The 19,005-nt window shown below is 36.5% G+C and overlaps 1 protein-coding gene across 1 annotated transcript in view; it reads right to left on the bottom strand.

Moving 5' to 3' along the window:
* Positions 1-4,644: 4,644 nt before the first annotated feature.
* Positions 4,645-19,005, bottom strand: part of fgf22 (fibroblast growth factor 22) — a 33,542-nt gene continuing 19,181 nt past the window's right edge. The window contains exons 2-3 of the mRNA XM_067414809.1: positions 10,223-10,326; positions 4,645-8,069 (exon numbers count right to left, since the gene is read on the bottom strand). Of these exons, the coding sequence (XP_067270910.1) occupies positions 7,875-8,069; positions 10,223-10,326 (299 nt within the window). The 3' untranslated portion in view covers positions 4,645-7,874. The remainder of the gene's footprint in view (positions 8,070-10,222; positions 10,327-19,005) is intronic.

Below are 19,005 nucleotides of genomic sequence, written 5' to 3'. Positions count from 1 at the left end.
CTACTATGTTAATGGCCCAGTTTAAATACAGATTCATCTTCCCAGCGCTGAAGTACCCCTTTAAGATCAACACCATTAAACATAAACGTAACATAACTTACTGTACTTAAAGTGCCTTAATTAAAGCTACATTATGTAACTTTTCCGTCCGCTAGATGGCGCCTATTCAAAACAAAGGCGTAGTTTGATGATGCCAAGTTTGAGTGCAGAATCTTGGGACATGGGGTCTTCACCTCACAGCCGGTGGGAGAGTGTCACTATGTATATGAAATCATGTTCATGAATGTGATTATTAACCTTACTGTAGTATGAAGCAGAGCAGGACGAGTGTTAAAGGAGCTGAGCAAGGCCACTGGAGCGATTGTTACGCAAACACAAAGCGCAGGAAGAGGGGGTCATCAAAATCATTGATCCATATTGGTGGAAGTGAGAGACTGTAAGGTTTAAATGCTTATATCATCTAAATGTGAATTTTGTCATTGTTTTGAAGCACACTAGCTTATAGATGACAGTAAGGCTAACATAGTCATACTAAAAAACAAAAAAACATCATTTTGATTTCATGGCAACTTTAAATAATGTAAGCTACTCATTATAATGATATTTTAGGAGTCCAGGTTTTTTTTGACAATATTTAATATGTAAAATGTTTGAATATTTGTTTTAATTCTACACTAATTTGCAATAATATACTCTCTCTAACTAAAAAATGGATGCCAGGAATATTGATTAAAGGATATTTTTGTCAAAAGTAAAAACTAACACTGTATGAACCCCAACCCATCTTACACCTTTTCCAGCCCTTCAAAAGCCAAAGACAACCTAAAGAAGCTGACTGGGATGGCAGCCAATATACGGTCTGCTTCAACAGCCCAAAACCTATAACAATGGACAGCAACCCCTCCTCATGGCAGCCTGCTCAATCCACTCGCCAGCGTTTGGCTTGCCCGCAGACATTCTGGGAATGCCAAAATGGTACAGAAGTCAGGGAAGACTTTGTGGTGGCGGCACATACCGCGACAGTGGCATGGTGGGGTTCACGAGGGCCACGAGGCGCGCACACCACTCCAGGATTCATGTGCGTCCAGTCGCTTCAGACAACACACACTAATCCTCAACGTGATGACAATCGAAGCTATGATGAATCTGGTCGGGACTGCCAAGGTTGAGAGAAAGAGAGCGACCGCAAGAGGAAAAGGACAAGGGGTTTCTGAAAGCCGTGTTTTTTCAGCCTGAGAGTCATGCAACAACTCATTTTAACTGCCGTCCTAAACTGTCTCGCACAGATGCAATGCTGTAGGCTCTTTGACAGGCCTGAAAAAAATATATGTAATGAGCATTTTGGCCTCAAAGTAGGCATAAAGGATGGACAAAATCAAATGCAGAAGTAGTTTGGAGGTAAAGAAATATCGGATAGCCTATGAACCTGGATCAATTTCAAAGCAACCCTGAGAGCTGCCCCTATACAAATTGAGGAGAATTTAGATTCTGTTCATTCTTGTCTCTAAATCAGCAATTTTCTTCGTGGGGGCGAACATGGCGAAAACACCGAACAGGTTCACTGGTTATTAGTTGCAAATGTTGATCCTGCAGAAATGTTTTTCTTCTGGCCTTTAGATAAATTATAAATGGAACAGATGAAAAATACATAGTTCTTACAAGTAGTAAGAAAATAGGAAAGAAAAACGAGAATACGGCTGTTTAAGTGACTATAATGGTAAACCTGTATTTGCGAAACCTGTTTCAAGTAAGAAATAACTGACTCCGGGCCATTGAACTATTACCCTCGGGTGTGCATTATTTTTCTAATAATTCAACAACCCGGGGTCAATAATTCCACTTATACAATACCACACCTCAAAACATTGTTCAGATGATTTATTACAAGACATTTGTCAGGTTTTTAACACATTTAAACCGAAGCCTCTATTGATAATTCCAAAATGTAGCTATAGAAATGGTTACGGAGGCTTGAGCCATTGATAGCGGACTAATCCAGTTTTTAATGTGGTAAGTTATTAGAGAGCGAGAGAGTAAATTACTTAGTCTGCGTGTCTCTTTCAACAGTGTTCGGTAGCATCATCTACTAATACGAAACTGTAAGAACAGCGCCTTTATTACTTTGCTAGTGAGAAATGTCATGTAGTTTTTTAAGTTGCTAAACTAGTTTTACTGGTATCCGCAACGTGTGTGTGTGTGTGTGAGAGTGAGAGAGCAAAGAGAGTGGGAGAAAGAGAGTATGTGATTTCTGTACATAAAACTTAATTTTGAGGCAAAAAAACAAGTAAATGTGGCTGTACAAGTAAAAAAGACCCATGTGCCTGGATCATCAGTATAGGTCATAAGTATCCGCCTTCTCCATGTAATGTAATGGGACATAAACTAAACAATCAAATTACACTTCAAATATTTTTTTTCCAAAGATGTTTTCTGTCATTTTAGGCTGTTTTTTTATCATGCTGATGTTAGTTCAAGTGTTAATTATATAAGTTTTAGTTATTTGATGCTATAAAAACGGGGGTGTGACTTTATGATTGACAGCTGTGATTGACAGCTTCCCAGAGCTAAATAGTCACTGAGGCCCTAATGGACATTTTTTTTTAAATTTCAGGAGGAGTTTGAAGCTTTAACTTTAATCTCTACATTTACATAACTGTTAATTTAATGAAACAAGGTGTTGATTTTGACTTTGATATCGCGGCTCCACTTCACTCTCACTACTGAGCAGACTCTGGCTCCGAGTTACTGTGAAGTACACAGTTGTTTGAACACTGGCAGCTTCACTTGCAGCATTTTTTTTTTTAGAATCTATGAATTGCACACCTTAGAACATTTGTCAACCAATCAGATTCAAGCATTCAACAGCCCTGTAGTATAACAATAATATTTGGTGAAGCTATAGTTATTGATTAGCAGGGTCAAGTTACCCTGCTATGATTAATATTAATAGTATTAATTTATATACATAATGTAATAAATTATAATTGGGAAGCTCACTATCATTCTCTAATCTATTATATTAAAACATTCATCACTGCTCGACCATCTTTAAAGACACAAAATATGAACAATCAAACTGCCACCACTGTCTAAAAATGGAAGACGACAGAAGATGTCCTAGCCAAGCTTTCCAGGGTCTTGTCCTCTTTTTTTTTCTCAGGCATTCCATCCTGATTTTCCACAGAGACGTTTTGCGGGCTGTTTTAGCATTGATCAAAGGTCCACAGCTTTGATCTTTCGTCCTAGTGCTGCCAAAAGATCACTCCGGTCTCTCTGGCGAGCGAACTGACAGGACAGTAGACCAACAATGATAATTACAGGCTCCTCTTTATGTTTCTTTCTGTGTCTTTCAAGCAAAAAACTGGCATAAACAGACACTCTGCACTACAGCCTGAATTCCTGGGCTGTAGCACGGGGAGAGAGAAAGGAAGAAAGGTAAAGTGCTTTTACTCTTTAGATAAAGAAGAGAATAGATTAAAGGGGGATATAACATTTCTGCATGATAGAAAGTTTATCTCTATAAAGCTTTGCTTTCATGTACATTCATACTAAATAGCATCTTAAAGGGATAGTTCACTTTAAAATGAAAATTCTGTCATCCTTTACGCACCCTCAAGTTGTTTCAAACCTGTATGAATTTCTTTCTTCAGCTGAACACAAGGGATGATTTTTTGTAAAGAATATCAGAAACTAATCAGTTAACTGGAGCCATTGACTTCCATAGTATTTTTTTCCTACTATGGAAGTCAATAGTTCCAGTTAACTGTTTGGTTACTGATATTCTTTAAAAAAATCTTCCCTTGTGTTCAGCTGAAAAAAGATATTCATACAGGTTTGAAACAACTTGAGGGTGAGTAAAGGATGACAGAATTTTCATTTTAAAGTGAACTATCCCTTTACAGCAAATACCCTCATTTTAATATTTAAGCATGTTCTGAAAATGTATCTTCAAGATCAATTTTTATTATGAAGTTCTAGGAACCCATAGATTCCTGCAAGACTTTTGGAAACTTCAACGTCTCTTCCAGGAACCCATCATAAAGGAAAGGTTTTGAGGTACTTGAAACAAAAAAATAGCAAAAAATAGGATATTTGAGAATTGAGGGACCTTCAAAATGATTCTTAGATGTTCTTCAAAAGGTTCCACTGAAAACACTAGACGTAAAATGTACTTCCTTTTTCTTTGTTTCGCACGCATATTTTTTTTTTTTTTACATTTCACACAAGGAATTAAGTAAACTCAAAATTAAAATAATTAACAAAGAAAACAAGTAATTTTAACTTGAATTAACTCTGAATTAAAACATGGTTTCAACCTGTATGTTTTACTTAGAAACTTCTAAGTAAATAACACAATGGATAGTAGTAACACGGCACCTGAACACAGAGACCTCAATACTTAATACACAAAGACAGTAACATTCGATGGATCATTTTTGAGTATAATTGTGTCATTTTGAGTAGAAAAAGTAGAACTCCAAATGTCACAAAATGGCAATTTACTAAACCTAACAACAAAAGCAATGATAAAACGGTAGAAATACAACTGGAAACCAGCAAAACATCAACCTTATTAATCTTTCATTTTGACATTCTATAAGTCTAACAATGAATCCAATAGCAATACCTTTTTTTTGTGGCTGTTTAAGACTATTGGGTTAAGCTAGGCTGCATGTTTTTTATGGAGATTACAATGTTCTTGATGTTGCATTATAGGTTCTTCAGATCAGCATGAGCACAAGAACATAGATGTTTTTACAAGAACTAGCAAATAAATGTTCTTTGTGCAATTATTATCAGGCTGAAAACCCCCTCCAAGATCCTTTTGCCTTCTGCATTGCGTGATTTTCCTTCTGAATAGAGCTTTTTACTCTCTTCCAAGATCCGTGAGGTTTTGTTGGATCATTATGTCAGTAGTAGTGGCATTAAGGATTTCTGTTGTCATTAAACCTGCAAATAAGACGAGAATCAATGAGGCTAATAAACCACAGCACTCTTGTAACGTAATATATACGCAAATACCTCAGCATACCCCATTAGTTTCATCTCCTTGTTCAAACACATATAACTATACAAAATGTCAACCAACATTTCACACAGTGAATAAAATCCTTTTACTTTTTGACTAACAGGCGAGATGGGCATAGAAGTCTCCGGAGCTTTTTAGCGACTGCCAGCAACAGGTGAAAGCAGACCCCTGTTTTGACTCAAACAGATGAAGCTTCCATTAGCGCAGCTAGAATTCCGCCTTTTTGGAAGGCATCTTTAGACTTTCTGCCACGGCTAACCACTCAGCAGCTGATGCTGATCATTAGCAGGCAGAACATGCAGTTGTGGTCGATGGCACGTGGAGGGAGCCAGATTCTCACCGATACATGAAGCAGACTGTAGTTACGAAGGACGAATAACATAGACAATAACATCACAACCGGACAGTGGAGTTCAAAAGGTCGAAATATATTAAATGGTCTATTTTGCGACAAGTCGTGGAAAAAAATGTTAACGTGACAGTAAGAACACATGGATATAAAACATATTTTCAGATAGTTACAGGAAGTCTGTTATGCTAAAAAATTGAGTACTAAATCTGTTTGCATTTGCCTGATTTATCTATCAGTGATTTGGACTAATGTAACCAATTAGTTACTAATTGTTAACTAACATTTTCCCTTCACAGTGCATGTTGGCAGTAAAATATGTGAGTTTAATTTTATTCCAAGAAATAAATTTGAGATTTACAGTCGCATTTAAGTTTTCTTTGTACTGGAAAGGAAACTAATACGATAGTTTCCAGGTTCATGCTTCAAGATGGAACAGTGTTTTTTTGTTTTTTTTGTTACATTTTCAAACAATGGCTTCCAACAGTTACTTTTCAAAAATGCAGTCACCAATCACTATGTGATGTCCAACCCAGTCTCATAAAAGAAACGTGCCTGTGGTGATCTTTTTGCAAAATTAAAAAGCACTAAAAGCATGATCAGTTTTCGCTGGAACAAACTTTGGAAAGTTTCGCTGCTGCTTGCACATAGGCCATCACGGAAGTTCGGAAATTAAACGTCAGGCAAGTGGCGCCTAAAGATTGATTCTGTATCAATTTTTAAATTAAGAAAACATAGACTAAATCCTACCGACAGTGAAAGCTAAATCAAGTTGTCTATTGTAATATATTTTAAAATGTAATTAATCCTGCCAAGGCTAAGTTTAATTTTCTGCATCACTACTCCAGTATTCAGTGTCACATGATCTTCCAGAAATCATTCTATGCTGATTTGGTCCTTGAGAAACATTTATTATAATAATCAATAATTAACACCATTGTGTTGCTTACTATTGTTGTGGAAAATATAAATGTGTAAGTGTAACCCTTAAATGCATAAATGTTTGCCAATCATTCTTACATATCCAGGTCTTTAGCGACCCAGATCTATATCTAACATGGCTGGATCTCTGCCTGTTATGATTACATAAAAATCTCTTGATATTAGAGTAATAATTGCGAAAAAATAAAATAAAGCATATTTTGTTACCTTTTGGAGCTTGGAAGGGTTCAGTTTGAGCTGATGTTTTATACCACCATCACTGTCCTCATCAAAAGATAGTTTTGAGAATGTTTGAATGTTTGATATCACAAATATGAGCCCATTCTCAAACATATTCTCAAAACTATCATTTTCAGCACGTTCAAAATCAATATTTGGATTGCTAAACAGATCCACCAGCAAGTGACAGTGACACTCATATTTGATTACTTTGATTGCCATTTCAAGTTTTGCTGATGATACTTCCTATTTTTGTTTTCTGCCTGCGGTAACTATGAGTGAAACGTCACTTCATCACTGTGTATCAGACATTGTCACCTTGTGGAAAAAAGATGAATTGCACTTAGTCTGTCATCAAAGATTCAAATATAGCTATGCAGAAAAAAGGTATACATACACTGATACACACCTCGGGACGTTAAGGACCCCAAACCATTTTTAAAAATAATGAATGGAAAATAGGCATCCTTTTATAATTTTAGGATTTTTTTTCCCCATGTTATATTGTTCATAAGGAATTGATTTAAGAATACTAAGAAGGTTGATGCCTAACTTTTGCCTAACGCCCGGGTCGATAAAGACCCATGGTATGCATTTAAGGGTTAATAAATGGAAAGTTAATTCGTTTGAAATGATAAATCTTTTCTTATATTATAAATATCTTTACTGTCACTTTTGATCAATTTAATGTGGCATTGCTGAATAAAACTATTAATATCTAAAAAAAAAAGACAATTGAATGATGCCATACTTTTGAATGGCAGCGTATTTAGCTAGTTAGTTTGTGATGTAAATATTAAAATGAATTAGCCTACAAATCATGCAATATGGTTAAAGTTTGTTGTCCTGAGAAAAAGATGTTACTGTGAAAAGTATTTTAATATAGATAATAAAATACTAAAGGGACATAGCACTCACAATTCAGTTTTCGCCCAAACAAACGAGCGTGACTGTGTTTAATTTCAGTTGTAAACTGCTGTCAATTGTATGTATAAGTACGTGTTTACAGTTTTGCAAAAATCTAGGTAGAGACACGTTTTTTTTCAGTGAGACTAGGTCGATGATCTTTGTCAGAAATCTGCCATAATAGGTCTACAAAGAGATGCAATGCCTAGTTAACTCAACGGTAACATTAATACATAACATGTACATGATATTAACAGCTTTGCTTTAAACTTGACTGGGTCTTAAGCTGAGCCAGAAGACAGAGTAATAAGTTAATGTACTGTGCGACAGTACTCAGAAAAACAAAACAGACAATCAAGAACTTAATAACATTTAATAAGTCCCCATCAAATGCAGATGGCATAGCATTGCTCATGAGAAAGAGTCCAGCTATGTGGGCAGCATTGGGAGGAAATGAGTAGATGGGTGTCTCCGTCTAGCTTTGTGGCCTCTGCGGGGTTTCCCTCGGCCGTTCAGCGACACGAACATCTGCCTCCCCCTGTGCTTCCAGCGCAGGGAGGCGTAGGTGTTATAGCCGTTCTCTTCGATGCGCTCTTTGAACTTGCAGCTGGGGTTGTATCTGACCTGCAATTAGTCAAATGAAGATTGTAGGTTGAGTTACTTGTTGACACCATCATAATATATAAAGTAGTTTAGGACACTCATCTTTTTTTCTTACACAGTTCTGTTTTATACATAGTTGTCTTTTGACGGAAATATTCTTTACATTTGGGCAAAGTTTTATTGTTATTTTTCGTAATTAATGTAAAATTTTACTACAAAGTACTAAAATACATATTCAATTGTGAAACGTATTTTGTGTAAACGCAAATTGTGTTTTTATTTTTAAATATAACTGAACAAAACAAATTATAGGTTTTTTTCCAAATAGATTGGAAATGTTATACAAATGGCCAAAAATATATTATTAATAACAACATTAACATATTTTTTAAATGCCTTTCAGTATCTAAAGGTTGCAAATACAGTCTATTTCAAAAATCTATATTACAAATACATTTTTTTCCTTTTTTTGTATATACATTTTTTAAATACAAACATATTTTGAGGATAAGCTACCAAGTTTATTTTCTATCATTAAAAATCTGACTACAAGCAACAACAGATTGTGAGCTTTCCAGGTCTGTATTTAAGATGCATTTATTTTATGGTAAGTTTACAACAAATACACATTTATGTACTTAATACCCTGCAATTGTACTTTTGGTACACTTAAAGTCTGCTAATTTCTAATGCTAAGTGCTGAGGTCCCACTAAAGATAAACTTTGATTGCCACAGTTACTTTGAAAAGTAATCTGATTACTGATTACTCCTTTAAAAAGTAACTTAGTTACTTTACAGATTACTTAATTTGAAAAGTAACTAAGTAAGATTACATTTTACTTTATTAGTTACATTCAGCATGACAACACCCCTGCCACCTCAACAAAGAAATGACAACCGTTTTTGCCAACACTCACTTTATTGGAAGTGATTTTTTTAACAGTAACGTCAACAATATATGTCCTGACATTTTAAGTTGAAATGTAAAAATATTTCCTGAAAAAATATTCTCCCCGAGATGCAAGAAGAAAGCAAAAATATATATATTTTTTAATTTTTTACTAAGGAAAATGACTAAAATAGTAACTCACAGTGACTTGGATAAATTACTTTAATCCGATTACTGGTTTGTAAATAGTAACACGTTAGATTGAAAAAAGTAGTCAGATTAAAGTAACGCGTTACTGGCATCACTGATTGCAAGTATACTTTAGCTACACTTAAATATCTTTCATTTAAAGACTGATACCATACAGTGACCATAGTATCCTGACTAATAGTGACATAAAAACACATTTTAGGCTTAGTATTAAGAAATGTGCTTTGTGCAATAAAGAAGTACTCTGCATAAAGTTGTTACGGAGTATGTTAATGGACTATGTACTTAGTGTGAAATAAATGTATTCGGAATACATTTTGGTATAGGTTTTTTTTTTTTTTCACACCCCAAAATTTATTACGTTTGGATCCCCAAAACCAGCTATGTCCTGGGAAATCTGAGAGTGAGTAATGTTCCAAACATCCCATTGTGTGCCCATTACGCATTTGTATTTATCTCAACCAGCCTGTCATTGTAAATCAACCGTCACTGTCTCGCATGGGTTCAGAAAGCTGCCTGACGAAACCAAAAGAGCTTTGCCACTCTGCCACAGCTGGATAAAGCTATTAACTTGAAAAGGACAAAAAGGATGATGACAATAACACTTAAGAGTCCTGGTCGAGGCAGCTTTAAACTACAGTCTGATAAGATCACTGTGGAATGAGTAAATGTGACTAATAATCATTCAAAAGGGTAAGAAAAGAAGGGTGCTTAGGCCTCAAGTGATTCCCAAGGTTTGTCATGTTTACTCTGGGGATCGGAGGACAGATATGGCCATCTGTAAGCCATCTTATCATGGCTGGGTGACAGATTGCCAGGGTGAGATTTCTCCGAGGGCAGTTAAAACGCACCATGCAATGGGGCGTCTTCATTAAACAAGTCACTAACAACTGTCTGGTGGCACGCACTAACTTCACAAAAACAGTAAGAGACCGCAGATTCTGAATCATCCTGTAATGACCTCAATTACAATATTAAAAGTCTAAATATCAGTTGCAGGATATTCACTGGATGACCCATTAAGTCAATGTTAATGCTAAAAGATGCTGAAACACTGTCATTCGATGTACCTACCGATCCGAAGAGTGTTCCCTTTTTGGACATAGCTAAGTACAGGCCGGTGCTGACAGATTTGATGGCGACAACTCCCACACTGACAGATCGGATTTCCATCAGACCTGACGAGGGAAAAGGAACAGAAGTCTGGTTTAGAAAGGGCGAGTTTCTCCATCAAAAGCCACTCTATCATACTGATTAGAAAAACAGGCATCCATATGCTCAAGGGATGTCTTCTCACAAGACAAGAAAAAAAATACAGGACACACTACAATTGACCAGTTTGAATGATGCTCTTTGTGAATCCACCAAGAACAACCTAGATTTCCAGACATGTTTTTCTTTTCTTTTCAACTTATGTGGCACTTATGGGATAATGAACGGAAGTGTAGAAAAAGACAAAATGCTAGATTGATGTTATATGTGGGGGGGTAACACTTTAATGTTACAAAAACAACAAATACAACTGATTTCAGATGTACTTGCCATTTGTAGCTGACAAAATAAGTTTGTATTCATGGTGATCAATGCAATTCAAACAGTTGATGTCCCATTGACTTCCATAGTGTTTTTTTCTTCTCCATATGGAAGTCATTGGGGTCCATCAATTGCTTGGTTACCGACGTTCTTTAAAATATCTTCTTTTGATTTCAGCGAAAGAAAGGAATTGATACAGGTTTGGAACAACTTGAGGGTGAGTAAATAATGACAGAAGTTTCCTTTTTGGTTGAACTATCCTTTTAAGTTTCATCCCTAACCCAGCCCAAAACTTTCCCCTCAGTTTAGGGATAGCAGATTTTACAAAAACATTCAATATCTCCCACAATGCAGTGTTTTCATTGTAAAAAAAAAATATATATATATATATATGTCTCCAATTGAACATTTTCTAGTGACTGATCACATCTAAATATTTCAGTTGGCCAAATTGAATTTCTGTGAATTGATGCAATTTAATTCACAGAAATTCGAAAATATAGATGTGATTGGTTACTAGAAAATGTTCAATTGTAGGCCTGTTTTTTTTTTTACAATGCTTAAAAATGTGCAGTTCAAAGTAAAATAGGTTCAACTTAAAAAAAAAAAAATCATCTTGAGACTTTGTTTTTCCATTTTACGTTGTGCGTTTCACATTATCGAATGAAAATATGCGTTCTGTCTGTATAAATGGCCCCTAAGTCAGTTAACGAGGAAAGACAGCAACACAAAATGTGTTACTTGCCATAAATTAAAATGTAATGTAATTATTTATCTTTTACTATGGTATTTATGAAATATGAAAAGTAATATTTTTACCTCTTTATCATTGAAAAATAACATGAAAATTAGGGATGCCCAATATATCGGCTACCATATCGGTATTGGCCAATATATGGTCATTTTTAATGTTATCGTTATTGACCCGATTAGAAAATTTGGTTGATATATTAAAGCTGATAAATAATTAATTATTTCCTTCAGCTAATACACGTCAGATGCGATGGTTTTGAATTGTTTGAAATATGATTGGAATCATTTAAAAAAAAGGAAAATACAGTTATAAGCTACATCAAATTATAATGAAAAAAATATAATTGTGTGCATGAGACATGGCTTTTAATGGTGAGACTTTCGTTTTTGTAATCAAGCTCTCAACATATAAACAACTTTAATTTAGATTTATCTACAATTTATCGGTTACCAGCTTTCAAATATAAAGAATTAGCAGTTATCGGACAATTTTCATATCGGTACATCCTGAATAAAAATACTCAAATTTGCTGAGTAACTTTAAATCAATCATCAATTGAATATTAATTTAAAAGTGCATTTCACCTATTAGAGTATTTTTTTATGATCTGGCAATTTAGTAGATTGATTATGCTTGGATGTCCATCAAGCAAAGTTCTTCTAATGCTGTTTTTACTCTAAAATGGAGGATGTCTCATTGTCATGACAATAGGTTAGATTGTTTTGGAGATGACCCGAGATTGTCCTGAAAATCTGTGGAAAACATTTAAATGCTTTCTGAGAAGTGTTCCTCTCCATTACATCAGATACTTCTTAATGTCTGATGTTATCTGTCCAGAGCATCCATTTCTTTTTAAGGCTCATAAAAAGCAGCTTAAAAGGGAAAAAAAGACAAAACGCTGCGAACCATTTGGTGTCAGCTGGGTGCCTCTCTATAATACTGAAAGGGGAAACGGTGCAGACAAATCAGCTGTTGGCTTTGGACTGTAAACACTGTAACACATCGAGGTGCTGAATGAGATGTTGACCTAGCGCCAGTTGGGAAATGAACACACACACACACACAAAAAAAAAATAACACAGGAAGGCAGTTCTGTTGAACACATGTGTTGCAGGTGGCAGACCGAAGAACTTGGGTTTGGGATTCTGGTTAAAGCTTTTCAGCTATGACTGAATAAACCCTCGCCGTCCGGTTTGAGCAGGTGTAGTCATTTCTCAACAGCCATTTCTTCCAGTTTAAACTCATTGGCTAATTATCATCCGCAATTTTGTGACACTTCCTGGGATGAATGTACTTGTTGAATTATACATGTTTTATTATGATAAAAAACACTGTTCAGAAAAACATGGAAAATAGAATAGTAAATGTAGTGATAAAGTAATATCCTTAGCCATATGTCATTTCCAATGGGTTTGGAAATGAAATCACTGGCACAGATGAGATGGAAGACACTGATCCAATTTAATGTCCATAATAACATCTGTCATTCATAATCGTTCATGTATTTTTGAGGTCAATTCTAAAAGCAAAAATCGGACAACATTCAAGTCTTCCCATGGCATTCTTAAAATGCTAAATGTTTTTTAATACATTAAACCATTTTATATATATATATATATATATATATATATATATATATATATATATATATATATATATATATATATATATATATATATATATATATATATATACACACACACACACACACACACATACAGGTCCTTCTTAAATAATTAGCATATTGTGATAAAGTTCATTATTTTCCATAATGTAATGATAAAAATTAAACTTTCATATATTTTAGATTCATTGCACACCAACTGAAATATTTCAGGTCTTTTATTGTTTTAATACTGATGATTTTGGCATACAAAACATCTCAAATTTTTTGCATATTTCATCCGACCAAAAAAAGAAATTAATACAAAAAGTGTTTTTAATACAAAAAGAGTCAACCTTCAAATAATTATGTTCGCGAATCCTTTTGCAGAAATGACTGCTTCAATGCGGCGTGGCATGGAGGCAATCAGCCTGTGGCACTGCTGAGGTGTTATGGAGGCCCAGGATGCTTCGATAGCGGCCTTAAGCTCATCCAGAGTGTTGGGTCTTGCGTCTCTCAACTTTCTCTTCACAATATCCCACAGATTCTCTATGGGGTTCAGGTCAGGAAAGTTGGCAGGCCAATTGAGCACAGTAATACCATGGTTTTGGCACTGTGAGCAGGTGCCAGGTCGTGCTGAAAAACCAAATCTTCGTCTCCATAAAGCTTTTCAGCAGATGGAAGCATGAAGTGCTCCAAAATCTTCTGATAGCTAGCTGCATTGACCCTGCCCTTGATAAAACACAGTGGACCAACACCAGCAGCTGACATGGCACCCCAGACCATCACTGACTGTGGGTACTTGACACTGGACTTCAGGCATTTTGGCATTTCCTTCTCCCCAGTCTTCCTCCAGACTCTAGCACCTTGATTTCCGAATGACATGCAAAATTTTCTCTCATCCGAAAAAAGTACTTTTGACCACTGAGCAACAGTTCAGTGCTGCTTCTCTGCAGCCCAAAAGTGTCTTGACCTGGGTAATGCGGCACCTGTAGCCCATTTCCTGCACACGCCTGTGCACGGTGGATCTGGATGTTTCTACTCCAGATTCAGTCCACTGCTTCCGCAGGTCCCCCAAGGTCTGGAATCGGTCCTTCTCCACAATCTTTCTCAGGGTCCGGTCACCTCTTCTCGTTGTGCAGCGTTTTTTGCCACACTTTTTCCTTCCCACAGACTTCCCACTGAGGTGCCTTGATACAGCACTCTGGGAACAGCCTATTCGTTCAGAAATTTCTTTCTGTGTCTTACCCTCTCGCTTGAGGGTGTCAATGATGGTCTTCTGAACAGCAGTCAGGTCGGCAGTCTTACCCATGATTGCGGTTTTGAGTAATGAACCAGGCTGGGAGTTTTTAAAAGCCTCAGGAATCTTTTGCAGGTGTTTAGAGTTAATTAGTTGATTCAGATGATTAGGTTAATAGCTTGTTTAGAGAACCTTTTCATGATATGCTAATTTTTTGAGATTTTGGGTTTTCATTAGCCTGGATGCCAGCTAAATTTAGCCCCGCCCACAACATTTTTAGGTCTGGCAATTCGATCTGGCATTGCTCCATAGAGGAGTAATTATCTCCGAACAGAAACTGTTCGGACCAATGAAATCATCAGGGTGGGCTTTAGACGATGACGGACAGATAATAAACAGTAACATTATCATGCACGTCATCAAAGGAGCTTGGATTATATTTACTCGAATCCTAAACGGAGAGCTTGTTTGTATATGCATTCACCTTCATACTTTCTCTCAAAGATGATGATCATGTTGGGTAAGTACTCTGTGTATCAATAAATTCTTTTATTTTTTTACTACACCGACAAAGATCGTTTATTCAAGCGCGTGTGCAGACAGGGTTGCCAAGTTTTTACAACAAAACCCGCCAACTACTAGCCCTAAACAATAGCTTCTCGTGGGGTTCTCCATGGGAAAAATGGTGTTTGGGGGGTGATTGCCTGCTAAAATTCGCACTTATGGGTCTATATATCACATAATAGTCACTTCAACCCTTGGACATAGTTACATAACCGCGGAAAAAAACGCGGACTTGGCAACACAGTGCATTTGAGCTCTGTCTGTTGACATTTGACAATGCGTCGCTTTGTTGCTCTGATTGGTTTACTCCATTGGGCTGCGATTATGGTCTATCCAATTGATGTCTTTCCTGGTTGGGTTGAAACACGCCTCATAATCACAGCCCAATGGAGTGGTTTCAGACTCATATTCTGACTAGAATTGAGTATGACCACGTCAGGCTAGGTTTTCATGAGCTGTATGCCAAAATCATCAGTATTAAAACAATAAATGACCTGAAATATTTCAGTTGGTGTGCAATGAATCTAAAATATATGAAAGTTTAATTTTTATCATTACATTATGGAAAATAATGAACTTTTATCACAATATGCTAATTTTTTCCGAAGGACCTGTGTGTGTGTGTGTGTGTGTGTGTGTGTGTGTGTGTGTGTGTGTGTGTGTATATATATATATATATATATATATATATATATATATATATATATATATATATATATATATATATATATATATATACTTTCTCTATGTACACAAAAGGCCTTTCTCTCAAATATTGTTCACAAATCTGTCTAAATCTGTGTTAGTGAGCACTTCTCCTTTGCCAAGATAATCCATCCACCTCACAGGTATGGCATATCAAGATTACAGCATGATTATTGCACAGTTGTGCCTTAGACTGGCCACAATAAAAGGACACTCTAAAATGTGCAGTTTTACTGTATTGGGGGGGTCTGGTGGTGGGAGTCCAAAAACCATTAGTATCTGGTGTGACCATAATTTGCCTCAAGAATACGGTTGATCAGGTTATTAATTGTGGCCTGTGGCCTGTTCGTCCAATCCTCTTCAATGCCCCTCTTCATGGGGGCAGAAACAAATGTGTTGCGTTTATAATTTTGTGGCTTTTTTATTTTATTTTATTATATATTAGATTCCTTTGAATTTTATAGCATTTTATTGGTCATATTTACATTTTTATTACATTTTGCAGATGCTTTTATCCTAAGCCATTTACCATGTATTCTATTGAACATTCTTTTCTATTCTATTATACAAATCTAATGCAATAAATGTAAAAAATAAAAAAATTGATAATAAATGATAAAAGAAATTCACTTGCGAGCATGACTATTACAGCTGACAGGCGACAGAAAGTGACATGACATTTTTTCTTGTAACAATAGAGAAGTGTAAGGTAAATAATGTCTTTCTTCATATATGGGTCATATATAACAGTCCATCATAAAGACATGCTGATAGATCATTCAGGTGTACAGCTGCAACCTCATTCAATAACGTTTGTGCTTGGAAGGTCAATATGTTATTTCCTTGCTGTGTTTACAAACATGGCAGCTTTGGTGATGGACGCGTGCAAACAGCTCATAAGACTTCCAGCCAGTCTCCCAGATGATTGGAGCTCACATTGAGTTTATGAGCAATGGTTGAGTCAGATGAAAAGCACCGGTGTCTGAAGTAAGTGCAGTCTCTTCTAATTTTCATTATTAGCTGCTCAAAGGTGTAAGTCAAGACCAATACAGGAAAACCTCCTAAATAAAGAACTGATTAAGAGCCATTTTATTTAATGCAACAAAAAACTTATCTTTCTAAAAGACTAAAGTCCCGTTATTCCATCAATTGTATAACATTTTAATTTATTACCACTATTTTCTCTACTTTCAAATAGTGGTTTATTCACCATTATTTGAACCAGCATCAGCTGAATCACAGTTGAGAAAATACGATGGATGTTCTGTGCGGATTTGTCTAGGTGAAATTATTAAAGTGCTTGACGCATGACCAAACACCTGTAGAGCCAAGATGGACCTTTATTAATCTTTATTCCCTTTGAATATTTCCTCTATTGTGTCTGAAGCTCAGGTTCTCAAGAGTGTTCAAGGATTTAAAATTTTCATGAAAATGCCCCGTTCGACACAACCTAAAAACCTTGAAAGATGTAAAGTACTGCAAAGGTTAAACTTCACAATGCAACTATAGTCCGAATCTCAACTGAATCACTCAAATGAGATGGTTGTTTATAGTGAATTAAACACACACAACTGTGGGACCCCTATTAGTGGAGTAATGTGGCAATGCTACCATGTAGTTAAATGGTCAGTTCACACAAAAATGAAAATTCTGAAATTTATTATCTCACATTCGATTTTGTTCTAAACCCGTAAACATGAGAATTAACCTCATTGGTTCTTGCTGATGCTCAAACGTGCTGCGTAACAAAAATGAACCTCATTGGTTCTGAAAAGTCTCGACTGCTTTATATGATGAACTATAATTTAATCTTTTATTCACATTTCAACACTGATCAGCAAACATAAACAGAAGCTCAACCGAACCTTCTTGACGGAAGCTCAAACGTGCTGCGTAACATTCAAATTAACCTCATTGGTTCTTATGGAAGCTCAAACGTGCTGTGTAACACAAGAATGAACCTCATTGGTTCTTGCTGGAGCTCAAACGTGCTGCGCAACACGAGAATGAACCTCATTGGTTCTTGTGGAAGCTCAAACGTGCTGTGTAACACAAGAATGTACCTCATTGGTTCTTGCTGGAGCTCAAACGTGCTGCGCAACACGAGAATGAACCTCATTGGTTCTTGCTGGAGCTCAAACGTGCTGCGCAACACGAGAATGAACCTCATTGGTTCTTGCTGGAGCTCAAACGTTCTGCGCAACACGAGAATGAACCTCATTGGTTCTTGCTGGAGCTCAAACGTGCTGCGCAACACGAGATGAACCTCATTGGTTCTTGTGGAAGCTCAAACGTGCTGCGCAACACAAGAATGAACCTCATTGGTTACTGTGGAAGCTCAAACGTGCTGCGTAACACAAGAATGAACCTCAGTGGTTACTGCGGAAGCTCAAACGTGCTGCGTAACACGAGAATGAACCTCAGTGGTTACTGCGGAAGCTCAAACGTGCTGAGCAATACAAGAATCAACCTCATTGGTTCTCACACGTCAAGGGAACATGCTTCAGTTTACCACAACCAATGTGTGAGTCGATGAATGTTTATGTGAATAAAAGCCTAAAATCAATCTGTTCATCATACAAAGAGATCAAGTCTTTTCAGAAATTTTCGACTAAACCGCTCGATACATATGGATTATTTTTACAATCTCATTATGAACTTTTTGAAACTTCAAAGTGGTAGTTGCGCAGACTGTCAATGGGGGGAGAGAAAGCTCTCAGATTTCATCAAAAAAGATCTTTATTTGTGTTCTGAAGATAAACAAAGTTTTTACGGGTTTAGACTGACATGATGGTGAGTAACTGATGACAATTCTCTTTTTTTTTTGGGGGGGGGGGGGGGGGGGGGGGGGAATTAGCATCTAATAATTAGCATCTATTTATGTTAGATGCCAGTGAGTTTTGTAAGTGAGAATCATTTCAGTTAAATAGCGTCGAGTTTGTTTTCATCTCATCTTCGGGAAACTCGCTTGACCTGTGCCATGTTTTGGCCTGAGATGGCAATAAGCTGCTTGAACTATTACAAGCAAAATCCTCATTTCTCCAGACTTAGTCAAGTGTTGACTACCCATTCTTCCCATCTCACATGTAACTTCTGAAAGCCTTTTGCACAGTCTTTTTACTCTTTCACTTTTGCCTTAATCTCCCACCCTTTACTTTCTGGAAGTGAGCCCATCTTCAGATCATTCAGCCCTTTTTTGACATTGAAAGCAAATCATTTAAAAAAAAAAGCAGGAAGGAGCTCTCAAAGCGATTCCTTTGTCAGAATTATCGTCGGGTGAGAGGAGCAGGAGGAGGAGTTGGTGGAGAACGCGGGATGTAGACGCTGGTAATAAGGAAAGCCAGGGTGAAGGTCAGGAGGTTCCTAAAATTATGTTTCCTTCAACTGGCCCTTTGCTCCCAAAAGGCCTTTGTTACCTACCTGAGATTTGGAAGCTGACAAGGTCTCATTAATGACCC

Source organism: Pseudorasbora parva, chromosome 14 (genome assembly GCF_024679245.1).
Source record: "Pseudorasbora parva isolate DD20220531a chromosome 14, ASM2467924v1, whole genome shotgun sequence".
In the NCBI taxonomy this organism is placed as follows: Eukaryota; Metazoa; Chordata; class Actinopteri; order Cypriniformes; family Gobionidae; genus Pseudorasbora; species Pseudorasbora parva.
Note: the sequence above shows the minus strand (reverse complement) of the source record. Positions and strands in the feature narration are given on the sequence as shown.